The following is a 15,047-nucleotide window of genomic DNA, read 5'->3' as shown; positions in this document are numbered from 1 at the left end:
TTACAACAATTTGTAGCTAATATCCACCTTGTACCGTACACATGCTGCTCAATTTAAACCATCTAATGTTGATTGCCTTTTGTTATAGTTGCATGAGTTGGCTCGTATGATTACCATCATCATTTTTTAATAGTAATGTTTATTCTTTAATAATCCGACAAATTTTTTCATTCTAAACTGGATTGGAAAAAATTATTTCATCATAATTTGTTAAACTAACATATATTTTTAAAGCACACAAGTACATACTATATACATTTTTAATTAAAAAAAAAAAAAAAATGTCAGTGAGTACAAAATCATATGTGAGTTTAATAGACTGGATTAAAAAGTTTAGAGAAAAGCTGTCCTTAATACTAGCTCATCATAGCAAATATTAAGGACAAAGAGGCAATCAGATTTTCTTAGCCAGAATCTTGAATGAGCACAAACACATATATTAGTGTGGGCATTAGCAATAATTGCGACCTATATTTAAATTATAACCACTTGATTATGAAATTTGTTCTCCATGAACTTCGGGGACTCGGTACTTTTTAATGGCCTAGTGGGAGAATCTTTGACTAAAATTATGTTTAAAAGAAAGAAATGTCCCCCAATTAAATTGCTAGAACCCCTGAACATTTGGGTGGGAAATTGATTGGTTAAAAATACATAAAATTACCACGAACTGAGATTTGGTGTGGAGGAGCGGACGATATTTCAGATTCTCCAAAAAAAGGGCACAATCCTAAAAAGATTCAAAACCATTATAAAAGTACATGCTTTAATCAAGACGGTGATATAAATATTTAGCAGTGCATATGGAACTGGAATTACATGCATGCAGCTCAATACAGTTCAAGTGTTGGTCAGCTCACCAGTACACACTATATAGTAGATCTGCTAATCTTTTACATTAAAGAAAGAAATAAAGCCAAAGGAGGACTCCCTTCTCCTTTGTGCATAAACATTTGATGGCTGTCTAGCAAGGGTAAGGGCCAAATCTGGATAAAGAAACAGGCATTGTTGGTTGGAATCCATGACCCACAAAAGCATATATGGTCTTCACACGATGAACCTGCAAATCCACAACTTAGCAGGACACTCCTATGACTGATTGACCATGCTCTTCAGTAAACAGGGTTAACCCAAGTTGACAATTTTCTCAGTATTTTTCAGAACAGGAGAGCAATACAATTTTCTCAGGGCATGAATTTAAAAAGGAGAAAAAGAGAGGAAAGAATCGACTGATTAGCTTATTGATGATGCCCAATCTGGATATGGGCATTCATAGGTCCATCCAGGTCCAGAGTATCTAAAACAATGTAGCCACAAACCCTCTTCAAGTGCATCGTATCTGCAATTTAAAAAGTAACAAAGTGAAATCGTGGACAAAGAATACCCTTTTTTTTAGCAGTAGAGAATAAAATGAAGCATATTCAGAGAAGAATATGGAATGATTAGAAGTATGTGACTCAGCTCCCAAATGATGAACCACTCAAGCAAGCATAGACGGTGAATCTTGATAAGTGTAATCTTTCCATGTTGCTCATACCAAAATGTTAATGCCACTAACTTCTCAAGTCTTCTGTAAAAATTGATAACTATTGAATACATCACATTAATATCGCTCTGCAAAGACAAGGTGCACTCTCAACCTAATAGATCCTCAATATGGACCTGAATGGACAGTCACCATTCCACTAGAAAATTGCAAAATTCATGCAGAGACAATTTCTTGGTACAAGAATTGAAAAATATTAGAAATTAGAAAGATGAACAATTATCTTCAACGTTATGTTAAGTATCTTGTAAGTTGTTTGTAACAGAGAAAGAGAGTATTTTAGTCTCAATTGTAAATATGGTTCAAGTTGCTGGTAAATATATGTTAAGCAGATCCCAAGTTTTCTAATCCATTTCTCATAGATACTTCATAAGACAGATCCAATCTATAGGCATTTTCTATCATATCTTTTTCCTAATCTCTCTATTTTTTTTTCTTTTCTTTTTAACAATGCAACGGTGAATAAATTCTTCAGACAACCTTGCTATATTTGTCTCAAAATGTGACACCATAACATGTTCCACCTAAATGGAAGACATGATAGTATCAAGCACAAAAAAAGAAATCAGAACTAACTTGGTAAGTTTCTCATTATAACATAATCGAGAATCTGACAAAAGATTGAACCACAAGCAAATAAATACTCTTTCACTCAGCAGAAACCTCAGAAGACTGGTTTCCCAGTGCCCTGAGCTATGTGGCCAGTGCAATTGGTAGATCCCTTCACACCGACAATATATTCATGACATATTTCACCATATAAGTTAAGTAAAATCTAACTACATTCCAACAAATTTCTTATCATAAAAGAAAGTCCCTTACCCTTTTGGAACCAGATTTGGGCAATTTGTACACAAAGGATCAATGCTAAACTCATCTCCAGAGTTTTCTTCATATTCATCGAGACATTTATCATAAAAACTTGACTTTAGAGAATGGTGTGATTTAACAGCAGCTCTATCAGCACTCATTCCTCCAGCAGACCTATCAGTTATATGTTCAGAAAGGTAAAGCAAATCGTTGGCTATTGGATGCCCAGTATACTGCAAATGGACACGTATCTACACGGGAGGTGGGGGGGAGAGTGTTAGAACTTGATTTAATTCAAACCAGAAATATAACAAAGCTAGTTCACCAAAACATATGTATTTAAGGGAAATTTCAAAGGAAGAAGAAAATGAAATGTAAGAGAGCTTTATAAAGAAAATTAAAAAAAAAACACAATAAAAAGTTCACAAGTTCTGCTGAGAACAAATATTCGCCCTGACAGCAAAATCACGAAGGCAAAACAAAAACCAACAAAAATTTTCTTTTTTTTCGTGGAAGCAGCAGACCCTCTCTTAAAATATTGCTACGGATAATGTTAACATTCCCATGTAACGAGTCAAATTCTCTTACTTGATGAGATCGGCCCGTGATTGGTTCACACAAAACAATGCTATGAGTTCCATTTGTACTAATCCGAGTAAATTTTGTACAAGCAGTCTTCCCTTTTGCAGGAGTATCACTGCTAGTATCTCTAACCTGCATAAACAAAAGTTGCTTATGGGTTCAGTAAACGTACTTCATTAATTGTCTCATTTAAATCAAATGCCTTTAATAGACAATTTAGTAATCACTAACGACCATGGCAAAGAGTTACAGTCAAGTCAAATGAATTAAAAATAAAAAAAAATTATAAAAAAAAAAAAAAAAAAAAAGAGAGGAAAACGCTTGCTTTAACAAGCAGCGAAAAGAGCTAGGCACACACTCTCCTAGTGTTACTCATTAGTAAGAACCAACAATAACAGCTCATCCTATTCAACCCCCAACTCCCCCTCTCTTTCTTTTCTCACCTTTTTCTTCTCTCTGTGTTTCTCCTCTCACAGTTAATAGCATCTATAGTTCTGCCATTAGAGAGGGTTGAATAAAACAACTCACCTCTGCTGTGCTCCTTCCTTCTCGAGCATTATAATCTACGTTAGCATCAACAATTTGCTGAAAAGAAGATTCAAAATAATTGTGAAATGGGGAAATAATAGTGATTTAAGCATATGACAGAACAACGCTTCTAATATCCATATCACTGAATCGTGAACATATAATTGAAAGCTGCAAATTGGTGGGTTCACCTAAACCCTATAAGAGAAATGTTATACACATTCTCACTCCCAGTCTCACACTCCCTGATGTGGCATCCAAAATCACCATTGGAACACTATCCAAGATCTAATTGTAATTTTACATGCCACGTTAGGGAGTGTGAGAGTTGGAGTTGTGTGTACCATTTCTCAACTATGTAATTCAGAGCAAAAACAGATAGAAACCAAGTATATCTATTTCTATAAATAAGCAGCAATTTATCGTGTTCAGCTTTGCCTTATGCTTCCCATTATGTTACATCCAACCTATAAGAGTTCTTTACAATGTAAGGCATATAAATGATCATCAACTTGACCAAGATTAAGTGGAACACCGTTCAGAATATGATTGAATTTCTTCAAGATGCACATAGTACTCTGCCATGCATAAATGCCTCAAAAAAATCACAACCACATCACAGTTCTTCAAACATAATGCCACACCGACTCAAATAATTTTGAAAATCATAGACCATTTTTCAAGCAAGGAAACAAAAATTCTGTAGCATGCAACATGGAGAGAGAGAGAAGAGTTGTGACATCCCTGAAAAAATAAAGTGGAGTATAATATGATAATCTAATGTCCACTATTCTTATAACACTCCGGTCCCATATTGGGAAGATGAGAAGAAGCCCACATAGAGTGGGTGGTTTATAAAAGATAGTCATGAGTGTTAAGTCTCACATTGCCTAGTTATTAAGTAAAACTGGGCTTTATAATGAATTATAGGAAAGCTCCAAATTAACTAGTCATTTTGGAGTAATAGCGCAGATGTGGCTAACGCTTTTCTCTGGGTCGTTACAAGTGATATCAGAGCCACCTAATAACGCCAAGTGATGTGGTATTGGAGCACTGCATGACGTGACCCTAACAAGAATGTCAGGAATATAAGAGAGGGAGTTTGTAACACCCTGGTCCTATATTGGGAAGATGAGAAGAAGCCCATATAGAGTGGGTGGTTTATAAAAGATAGTTATGGGTAATAAGTCCCACATTGCCTAGTTACTAGGTGAAACTGAGCTTTATAATGAATTCTAGAGAAGCTTCAAATTTACTAGTCATTTTGGGGTAATAGTGCGGATGTGACTAGCGCTTTTCTTTGGGTCGTTACAATTCTAACATTCAAGTAGGTGATCTATGAACACCACACCCTAACTACTCAGGCCTAAATAAAGACAGATTCGTAGAGTGATTTGAAAACAAACCCCACAGCATGTGTCCATGATTAGATACTATGCTCTAATGCAGAAGAAAAATATCATAAAGACAAAAGATACCGAGGAGAATAATTTGAGTCTGCTTACCAATGGATCAGGAAAATTCCAGATCCACTTGTACAATAGTTATGTTACCTGAGATTCTACAGAGAGAAAAAGAAAGAGAAATGGACGAATGTGTATTACCTGTGCAGCTAACTTAAACAAATGCATACCTCATCCTCCGGAAATTCCCCTACGACTTTCGCAATATATTGTTTCTTCACCAACTTAGCTTCAATCTGTGATAATCACATTAGACTCCAAGTCAGTAAGAAACATGTTCGCATACGTGCAGGTGTGAATTTTATAACAAGTACCATATAGATTCTCTATGCAACTCTTCAATTTTCTTCAACAATAATAGTGACACAATAAAGATCTTTGGTCTTAGAAAGAAGGTCATTGTCATTAAACAACATTACGCAGTAACCCGTTACGGGAGTGTGCAACACACAAGCCTTATACTAGTTCCATCAGCCAGTATGTCCTAAAATTATATGATGAACCTACTGAACATTCTCTAATTTTCATCAACAATATGAGTGACAGGATAAAGATCCTTGATCTCAGAAAGAAAACTGCAAGCATTATTTTTTTTTGATAAGTAAAAAAACTGCAAGCATTATGAAATGACATTCTACTAAAATCTGGGTCAAGACTGCACAACAAGTAGGCACCTTACAAATTTAATTTATTTGGCAGTCCTTAACTTTATTGTGTCTGAGAAACCATCCTTTTTCTTTTAGTTAATACATTCATGATTCTGTCTCATATTTTAGGGTAAAAGATGTTTGGTTTCTTGCTCACTAGAAGTTTCACATTGCCAAAACAGTAGTATAAGGTTTACCTGTTGCCTAAAAAGGTCAGCCTTTGAAGCATTTCTGGCCAAAATAAGGAGTCCTGAGACGAGACGATCAAGTCGATGAACCGCTGACCACAATCACGTCAAGGAAACACAAAATTGGACAACAAAAGAGCAGGCAAATAATTCAACTAGAACAAGAAGCTAATCTAATGAATTAAAATTAGAAGCCCAATTAGAATTTAGAACAATTTTCATTTAAAAATCCAATATTTGGTTCCAACACTATTATCTTTTGGATACGAAATAGAGGTGCCAGGCCATGCTCTGCTTGAAGGATGCCAACAACGGTGTTTTTACGATATTGACCACAGGGATGCACCTGCATGACAGCAAAAGAACAAATATTTAAGACTGTTAAGTTAAAAATATGAATTCAAATTAGTCTGTGCGAATTGATAAGTTCCCCTCTCTCCTGAAACGAAAGTTACAACTAAGGCACAAATGCAGGATTTTATGGATTTTTCATCAAGAACTAAAGGACTTGAGTTAAATGATATCTTTTAGTAATCATATTATTCTAGATTAATAGAGACTATACTTATCAAAAAAGATTAATAGAGACTATCATAATGATTGATATATCTTAGCGTAAATGTTATGTGTTCCAAAGTGTCACATAAACCAACGACATAATATTATGCACATATCAACAACCACTGCTGACTTACCGGAACAGATGCTGGCTTACAAATAGTTAGCACATCTGGTTCTTTCTGAAGAACAGAGACACCCAAAGCCATCACCGGCGGTTCATGCCTATAATCTTTGAGACATCAATTAGCAGTTTGATAACTTCAAAATACATTTTCATACCATAATAATAGAAAGAGTGATGATAAACAAAACAAAACAAAACAAAAGTAACGAAAAACCAATAGAAAATTTCCAAATTAAAATCTCAAATCAACACATGAAGGAACAAAAAGAAACCAATCAAATTGGAATAAAATAACTAAGAGGAAAACACATTCTTGTAGATATTTAAATGAATTCGCTATAAGAACAGCAACAAAACCTGTGTACAAAGTGGCTTAACTTCTGTGAGTTTTTAACCATGTACGAAACTGGCACTATCTCTCCATCAACTTGTATCCGTCCACATTTTACAGCACTAACCTACAGCATTCAAGCATATGATCCATAAGCTCAAGACTCGTCCCTAACATAAAAATAAAAAAATAAAAAAATTTGAGAAAAATGCTAAAGCAGCTGTATAAACAATAAACATAAACAAGAAGAGATAAACATACGGCATAATTAGAGCTGACAAGAGAGAGAAGGCATTATAAGCAAAACCCATAAATCCACAACGTTAGCACAACAATGTTATATTAACAAGACAGTATTGCTGTTGTTAGTACTCATACATAGTTACAAAATCACAAAAAAAAAGAAAAGAGTGCATTTGCTAAACCTGATATACACAAATTAAACTATAAAAGTGCGAATTTAATTTAATTAATATTCTAAACTTCCTTCTAAGTGGGCTAAATTGGGGATGAATTACGGACACAAGGTTGGAACTCTAACATTAAATTACCAAGTGTCTCCCAAAAAGAAAGGACATTTAAATTTAAGACATGTACGACGACGAAGAACAAAGCATTACATAGTAATCATAAGGTCTGCCTTTGAACTCCTCGGCGAACAAGTCGACGATGGTTTTGCCGACCCACCGATTCTTAACCTGTGCCAGCCCCCACAAACATATAAACCCGAATAAAAATTAGGGTTTAAGCAATCTATCAGGGTTTATTGAAAAACTAAACACATTCAGAAAGAGTCTCTGTTTTCGAATCCAAGCAGCTCACATGAGAGATGAACTCGAAGTAGTACGGCCTGACGTGGCGCCTCCCTGCATCATTCCCGCCCAAAAAAAAAAAAACTAATTACTTCGCTTCTTTTTTTTTTTTAATCTATCTTCTTTTTCTTTTTTTGTGGTTTGGCTGGTTACCGTTACGGAAGATGTAATCTTGCGGCTCAGGTGGGTTCGCCGGCGTTTGCCATACGATCTCCATGTCTTCCTCGGCGTCTTCCCGCTTCCTCTTCTGCATCTTCCGTTTCTTCTGATTGGGCTTTTGACCTATATACGTATTGAGGAGTTTTTTTTCTTTTTTTTTTTCCCTCCCCCGTATTTACTGTCTAAATTTCCACCGATTTTATTCTCTCCAAATAAAATTGTTTAGGAGACTTCAGTTTTGCTCATGAACTTTAACTTAAAATCTCTTCAAATTTTTAAATTTTTTATTTTAGATTCTTGAATTTTTAATTACTCTCAATATAAATCTCTCCGTTAGATTTTAAACGTTATGTTAATACCCCTGATTTTTGTATAAATTTTCAATTTTATCCTTAATTCTAAAACGTTTTTGTATTTAAAAAAAAAAAAAAAAATCAATAATATTTTGGTCTTTTTTTATATTTTTGACGGTTAAAATTGACGAAAAGGTCCATATTGAGAGCAATTGAAAGTTCAAGAGTTCAAATTGAGAGATTTGAAAGTTTAAATAGAGTTTATCAAATTGAGTAAAAATTCAAGAGGTTAAAAGAAAGTTTTCCCGGTTGTTTAAAAACTTTACATCATATCATAACTTATTACTTTTAAAATATAATAAATATTGAGTTGATAAAATATGTAATTTTAAACAATATTTAGATCACCTCAAACATTTTCTACATTGTTTGTAGAGGCTCAAATTCATGTTATCACATCCGCTACTAAAATGTTAACGATCTCAATAATTTAGTTTAGTTAGTTTAGTTTAAGAAATTCACTGAATTTTAGAACATCTACGTATTAAGTAGAATTCTCAACGAATTAAGGATTTTAAACCGACAGATTATGCAAAAGCGGACACATTTGGAAATGTCAGCACTAAAAGCAATAAGCAGTATGGTGAACTGTACATTCAAACGTCGTCGTTCATAGACGGCGTTTCGGAATTCCACGAAAGCAACCAAAACCGCGTCGTTTTCACTAGCTCGGTTTGGCTTGAGAAACACTTCAAATTGTCCTTCTCTTCAGCTCACCCAACCCACAGAACACCGATCTTTCAAACCCACCGCAAAGCAAAAAGGAAAAATAAATTAAAGAAAGAAAAAAGGGCCAAAGAATTGTGGAGCCTGATCGTCGCAAGCTATGGAAGGTGCGGATTTCAACTTCTTAACCTCTGTATTTTGAATCCAAATCATTCGTTAGAGGTTGATTGGTTCTTGTTAAACAAATCAAAAGTGTTAGATCTCATGCTTGATTAGGTTTTTGATTGGATTTTTTTACGAATTTCAATCCGTGGGACACGTGGAAGGAAGGGGTTGGAGAAGAGGGGAGGAGAAGTCAAAGTCAAATACAGATGCCGGAGGAGGAGTTGGTGGATATAAAGTTCAGGCTGTACGATGGGTCGGATATGGGGCCGTTCCGGTACTCGTCTGCCTCCACCGTCGATATGCTCAAGCAGAGGGTCGTCTCCGACTGGCCCAAAGGTTGGTGATTGATCTCGTCATCTGTGCCCTCCACTTGTTTGTTATACTGTGTAGCTTTACAATTGGGTTTCTCTTAATAATCTTTGATTATACTTGTTTTTTCTCAATTCAGGGGAGGTCGATTAAAACAAATTGATGGATTTTATTTGTTTTAATCGACTTTTGTTGGATTTTTCCTATCAATGAGCATTTTCGAGATCGAATCAGAATCCAATTTCACAGAAATTTGGCTGGTTTTAGAATAAGCGCTTGAATTTGGTTACTGGGTGTCGGAGGTTTGATGGGTTTGTGGCATTAGATAAGAGCATTCAGCATTTTTCATCGTTGTACTTTGATTGGTATTTTTGGTAGAACTGAGGCCTTAAAACAGCCTAATTTAATAAAATTTAGGTTAACTACTTGGGTAAGTTGCTTTTGGGTATCAAAGTCCCTATTGTTTTGTGGGATTAGGCAAACGGCATTCAACATTTTTCGTTATTGCATTTTAGTCAGGAACTTATGTAAAATTGAGCCTTCAAACAGTCTAATGGGTATGGTAAAATAATAAAATAGATATTGGAGTTCTTGAAATTTTCGAAGCATTTTAAAATTTTGATTGCTCTTGCTGGACCAGTGTTTCCTTTAGTAAATCCTTTGGTTTTTGTCTGAAAGTCAATGATTCGAGAGTATAATAAGAGCATGTTTGAATCAGGTGACTGCATGGAATTTCTTTCATCTGGATTCTTGTTATTATTTTTTCTTAAACGCTTTTTTTCATTCGTAGGTAAAACAATCATACCAAAGGTGGCAAATGAAGTGAAACTGATTAGTTCTGGTAAAATTTTGGAAAACAACAAGACTGTTGGTCAGTGTAAAATGCCTTTTGGTGATAATGCTGGGGGTGTTATCATAATGCATGTTGTTGTACAGCCTTCTCTGGCGAAGACTAAAACAGGTAATTTCCATTCATAAATTAAATCATGATGTTTTGATTCCATATGAAGATCGCTTTTATATCTTCCAATGCCTTTGAAATTTAGCTCGATTCCATTGTATGAACTTGGATCTGTTATTGAAAATGTTTTCAGTATCGAGTTGAATTCACGAGTATTGATGTCCACTTGGTGACCGCTCAGTTTGGTTTTACACATTGTGGTGCCTAATTTTCGGAGGTTTTATGCTTATAGACTGTTTGGTTGTAGTTTGGGTATCCATTTATGCTTTATCCTGGAGAAGAATATTGTAAACCCTTGTTAGAGTGGCCAATACTTCAATAAGGAAGATATGTAAGATGGAACCTGGTACAGAAAATATGAGTCAATATCTTCTGCTTTTATGTATTTCTTCAGTGCTAATAGAACTAGATCCTTAATCATGGTCAGGCTGTTAAAACATGAGACTTGCCTGGAGAGATCTGTTTACCTAAAAAGGAATGCGTAAAATAGGACTGGCCAGCTTACTTCCTCAGAAAGTCCTTCCTGACAAATGGTAGTATCATAGTGATGACCTAAGGATGGAGGACAAATTAATTACAGGCATTCTTAGTGTGTTGCTGGCTCTTATAGCAACAAGAATTTCAAGTTCTGGACTCATGTAGTATATTGGAGTTTGATTGGACAATACAAAAATGGCGCATTTGATAACTTAACAATATTCTTCTCAAGGTCAAGCTGTGATCCTTGAATAATTTTCCTTCTTCTTTTCATTCTTCCTAGAGATTTTCTTTTCTGAAAAGAAGCATTAATTTATGTTCCTCTAGGGTTTTCCGTTTACAAAAGAAATTATGGTCCAATTCATCAAAAGGAAAAAAATAATAAATAATTTTTTTTAAAAAAAAAAGTTGTGTTCCTTCGTTAAACAATCCATGCTGCCAATCTAAAACTTTATGGCGTTTCTTGAGGGTTACAAAATAGCTTTTTTTATTCTATATTTCTATGTGCTTGACTCACAACAAGTGATTTGTAACTATTTATAGTTTTTTTCCTCTTGGTGTTACATATGCATAATTAATCAGATTGCGTAGCTCCCCTATCCGTAGCTTCATAATTTTCCATGTCTTGGTTGGCCATGAACATTGAAAGTTGTTGGTATCTTATGTTGATTTGTCTAATGCGAATACAATCTACTTCTAAACAAGTACAAATGATGCATTGAACTGGTACCATTATGAGGATATTGACCGAGTCAATTTTTGTGGCATTTATCATTTGCTGACCCTAACAATTTCATTTTTCCTTGTGGTTGTTGAAACCTGCTTAGTTTGACGATGCATGATTCTTTGTCTGAACAGAAAAGAAGATTGATGATTCACCTAGGAAAATTGTCTGTTCCTGTTCCATATTGTGAAGGTAAACTGTGCAGAGCTGGTGAATACCTTACCCTGGTGTCCAAGCTTTAGCTACAGAAGCATACAGTGTCTGTTGCAGCATTCACCTGTCCAAGTGCATATTGGTGATGATGTGTTTATAAAAAATCTGTGCTGTTGATTACTTCAAAGTTCTCTTTCTATCAGAAGGTTGCTGCTATTGAATATTCTATTTTAATAGCATTTCTTACTTTTTTTATTTTTTTTTTGTGTCATTTCTTAAGTTAGCCTGAATGATTTGTCCCTGGACCGCAAATCTGTATACATCTTTCTATGTAAAGACGATCTGCAATGAAATCTCAATGAGAATGCCCATCTGTCTATGATTGATATATCTCAATGACAACGCCCTTCTGATTTTCTCTCTCTCTCTCTCTCTCTCTCTCTCTCTCTCTCATTTATTATTTATTTTTTTCTTTTTAATTTGGAAAAACTACACTTACTTCCCTCAAAATTATTCTCAAATTTTAGAAATTTCCTATTGATCTCTCAAACTATAATAGCTCTTTCCGTTTAGGATTTTCTATGAAATCTAACGGAAAATAGGTAAAATATCCATTATATTTTTACAATTTCTGTAAAGATATAATTATGCTCTTATATTAAGGGGGGGAAAAAAAATCCTTAGCCAATGGTCTCTTCCCACGTGATTTTTTTCTCCTCTTTTTTTTTTTCATTAAGAATTTCTATGTGATGCAGGGGAAGTATTGTCATTGCTCCATTGATGAAATCCTCTGCTTAAGTATGTACTTTAAGCATTTATGATCAGTACGTATATGAAAACGCCACTCGATCAAATTGGGTCTCCATTTGGTCACTGCCACTGGCGAAGACAAAAGGGGGTTCAAGGTTGGGCATGGGCGCTTGCTCACCCCTGCATGAAAAAAGTTGTTTAAAGGCAGGTTTTTTTTTTTTTTGTTTTTTTAAAGCCCCAACCCGGCCCCCTATTCTTCTTGAGCAATATCTTGGATGTGAATTACATTGGGTTTTCAGGGAGGAGTTGTAGTCTCTGATCAGGAGAAATTTGCCTTCGAATATGTCCGTTCAAATATTGCTTATAGCAATTGATTGAAATTCTTATTTATTGAATAGACAAACGGCACTTGCATACTTTTGAATGGTAGAAATAATCCTAACCTAACAAGGATTGTAAAAATAATCCTAAGCTAATAAAAACCTAATAAAGAAATGATTTATTAGCTTAATAATAATACTACTACTAATTTGAGGCTTCCTAACAGAAGGCTAAAGATACAGGAATTAACACACTAAATCTGCCGTAAAACCTTCTCAGCAGCTGCTATTGTTTTTTGAATATCTTCAGAAGTATGCGCCAAGCTTGTAAATCCAGCCTCAAACTGTGAAGGAGCAAAGTACACTCCTTCCTCCAGCATTCCCCTATAAAACCTTGCAAACTTTGCAGCATCACTCTTCGCAGCATCCCCAAAGTTGTAAACTGGCCCTTCTGTGAAGAAAAACCCAAACATCCCACTTATATGCCCACCACAGATTGCATGACCAGCCTTCTTCCCAGCATCAACTATACCTTCAACAAGTTCACCTGTGATCTTATCCAAATATTCATAGGTTCCAGGCTTCTGCAACCGCTTAAGAGTGTGTATGCCTGCGGTCATTGCCAATGGGTTTCCACTTAAGGTCCCAGACTGGTAGATGGTTCCTGCTGGTGCCAGCATCTCCATAATCTCCCTCCTTCCTCCATATGCACCGACCGGCAGACCACCACCCATGATCTTCCCAAGTGTTGTTAAATCAGGAGTTATGCCAAAGTATTCCTGAGCTCCACCATATGATAAACGGAATCCAGTCATAACTTCATCAAAGATGAGGAGAGCACCATTTTGTGTACAGAGTATGCGTATGGCATTAAGGAAGTCGGGTTTAGGAACAATGAAACCAGAGTTCCCAACAACAGGTTCAAGGATAATTGCAGCAATCTCTCCTTTGTACATCTCAAAGAGATTTTCCACGGCTGAGATGTTATTGAAAGGGGCATTTAGAGTTTCAAAAGTGGCTGCTTTTGGGACACCACCAGGGGAGTCGGGGAGCCCCAAGGTAGCAACTCCACTTCCTGCCTTGACAAGGAATGGATCGGCATGGCCATGGAAACAGCCCTCAAACTTGATAAGCTTCTCCTTGCCGGTGAAAGCACGGGCCAGGCGGAGAACACCCATGCATGCTTCTGTGCCTGAATTAACAAATCGAACCATTTCTATGCTTGGAACAGCTGCGATGACCATCTCGGCCAAAACATTTTCTAACAGACAAGGAGCACCAAAGCTGGTTCCTTTCTTCATTGTTTCAGCCAGGGCAGCAAGTACCTGCAGGGAAATAATAGCTTGGGACATAAGGCACTGCAATATCTGAGAGACTACAACGATAAATCGAAAACAAGTGATTAGGGGAGTCTAGTTGAGTGCATTGGCTAGGATAAGTTTTGACAATCTCAATTCTCCTATATTTAAGAAAGAATAGAACCTCCTCATCTGCATGACCAATTATTGCCAGTCCCCAAGAACCCACATAGTCGATGTTCTTGTTGCCATCTATGTCCCACATATGAGAGCCTTTGACAGAATAGATCACAATAGGTTATCCACCAACAGATTTGAAGGCACGGACAGGGGAATTCACACCTCCAGGCATCAAATCCTACCAAAAGAACAAAGTTTGCCTTTCAAACATCAGAAAAACAAAACTCCATTTTGAGTTGCGAATTGTCCAATTTCACTCTTAGTTCACACAAGAACTCAGTTAAACAATGACCCAAATTCAATTCCCACCATCTGATTCCTTTATTAACCAATACACACAAAAAATGAACTCAAAATAAACATTTCCTATGTAACCCAAGAATTTCAAGTCCAGCCATGCTCAAACTCAAATCAAATCCAAATCCAACCCAACAAAATATTTAAAAAGCAAAATCCAAAAAAAAAAAAAAAAAAGGGAAAGAAAATAGAGGGTAGTCGGAGCGGTATTTGCACCTTGGCGGCAGTGAATGCTTCTTCGGATTTCTGAAGAGTGTAATTCTTCTTCTTCTCATCGAGCGAGATGGCCATTCTCACGCAACAACGACGAGCAGTTGATTGCGAAGATTAAGAAGAAGAAGAAGAAGAGTGTCTCTGAGAAATCTTCGTCGTAGAGCACCATGAAAGCCCCAGGCTTAGTACTACTCCGAGCATAGCACCAGGCTACCAGCCATTGTTGCTCTCTCTCTGATTGGCTGAACAAAGATAAGTGAACGTAAGAGTACGATGATAGGTAGTACTACTTACCATTTCAATCCCACGTGGGAAATGCTATTTCCTATTGCCTGGTGCTTCCTCTCGTCTTTTTCCGTGGCATTTTCAATCCATCCAAAACTTCCATGGTGAGTTTACAACGCTACGTCGGTGGAAAAGAACAGAAGAA

General features: G+C 36.1%; 3 protein-coding genes across 5 annotated transcripts; 1 reads left to right on the top strand and 2 right to left on the bottom strand.

The window, feature by feature from the left end:
* Positions 1-767: 767 nt before the first annotated feature.
* Positions 768-7,893, bottom strand: LOC132175637 (RNA pseudouridine synthase 7). Its single transcript, XM_059587641.1, has 12 exons — positions 7,746-7,893; positions 7,603-7,646; positions 7,401-7,478; positions 6,807-6,907; positions 6,460-6,547; positions 6,032-6,110; positions 5,774-5,856; positions 5,100-5,165; positions 3,467-3,523; positions 2,945-3,070; positions 2,369-2,607; positions 768-1,339 (listed from the first exon to the last, which is right to left on the bottom strand). The coding sequence occupies exons 1-12, from the start codon at positions 7,843-7,845 to the stop codon at positions 1,234-1,236; spliced, it is 1,167 nt and encodes a 388-aa protein (XP_059443624.1). The 5' UTR covers positions 7,846-7,893; the 3' UTR covers positions 768-1,233.
* An 884-nt stretch (positions 7,894-8,777) lies between these two features.
* Positions 8,778-11,955, top strand: LOC132176553 (membrane-anchored ubiquitin-fold protein 3). 3 transcript variants are annotated; one of them, XM_059588794.1, is made up of 4 exons: positions 8,778-8,937; positions 9,101-9,271; positions 10,035-10,205; positions 11,541-11,955. In XM_059588794.1, the coding sequence occupies exons 1-4, from the start codon at positions 8,931-8,933 to the stop codon at positions 11,594-11,596; spliced, it is 405 nt and encodes a 134-aa protein (XP_059444777.1). In that variant the 5' UTR covers positions 8,778-8,930; the 3' UTR covers positions 11,597-11,955. The 3 variants fall into 3 exon arrangements, with proteins under 3 accessions (XP_059444777.1, XP_059444778.1, XP_059444779.1); XM_059588795.1 differs by having other exon boundaries at positions 8,781-8,937; positions 9,047-9,271; XM_059588796.1 differs by having other exon boundaries at positions 8,781-8,937; positions 9,030-9,271.
* Positions 11,956-12,676: 721 nt separating this feature from the next.
* On the bottom strand, positions 12,677-14,824 carry LOC132175837 (glutamate-1-semialdehyde 2,1-aminomutase, chloroplastic-like). Its single transcript, XM_059587903.1, has 3 exons — positions 14,621-14,824; positions 14,112-14,285; positions 12,677-13,954 (listed from the first exon to the last, which is right to left on the bottom strand). The coding sequence occupies exons 2-3, from the start codon at positions 14,190-14,192 to the stop codon at positions 12,884-12,886; spliced, it is 1,152 nt and encodes a 383-aa protein (XP_059443886.1). The 5' UTR covers positions 14,193-14,285; positions 14,621-14,824; the 3' UTR covers positions 12,677-12,883.
* Positions 14,825-15,047: the final 223 nt, after the last annotated feature.

Source organism: Corylus avellana, chromosome ca3 (assembly GCF_901000735.1).
Source record: "Corylus avellana chromosome ca3, CavTom2PMs-1.0".
NCBI classification, from domain to species: domain Eukaryota; kingdom Viridiplantae; phylum Streptophyta; class Magnoliopsida; order Fagales; family Betulaceae; genus Corylus; species Corylus avellana.
Note: the sequence above shows the minus strand (reverse complement) of the source record. Positions and strands in the feature narration are given on the sequence as shown.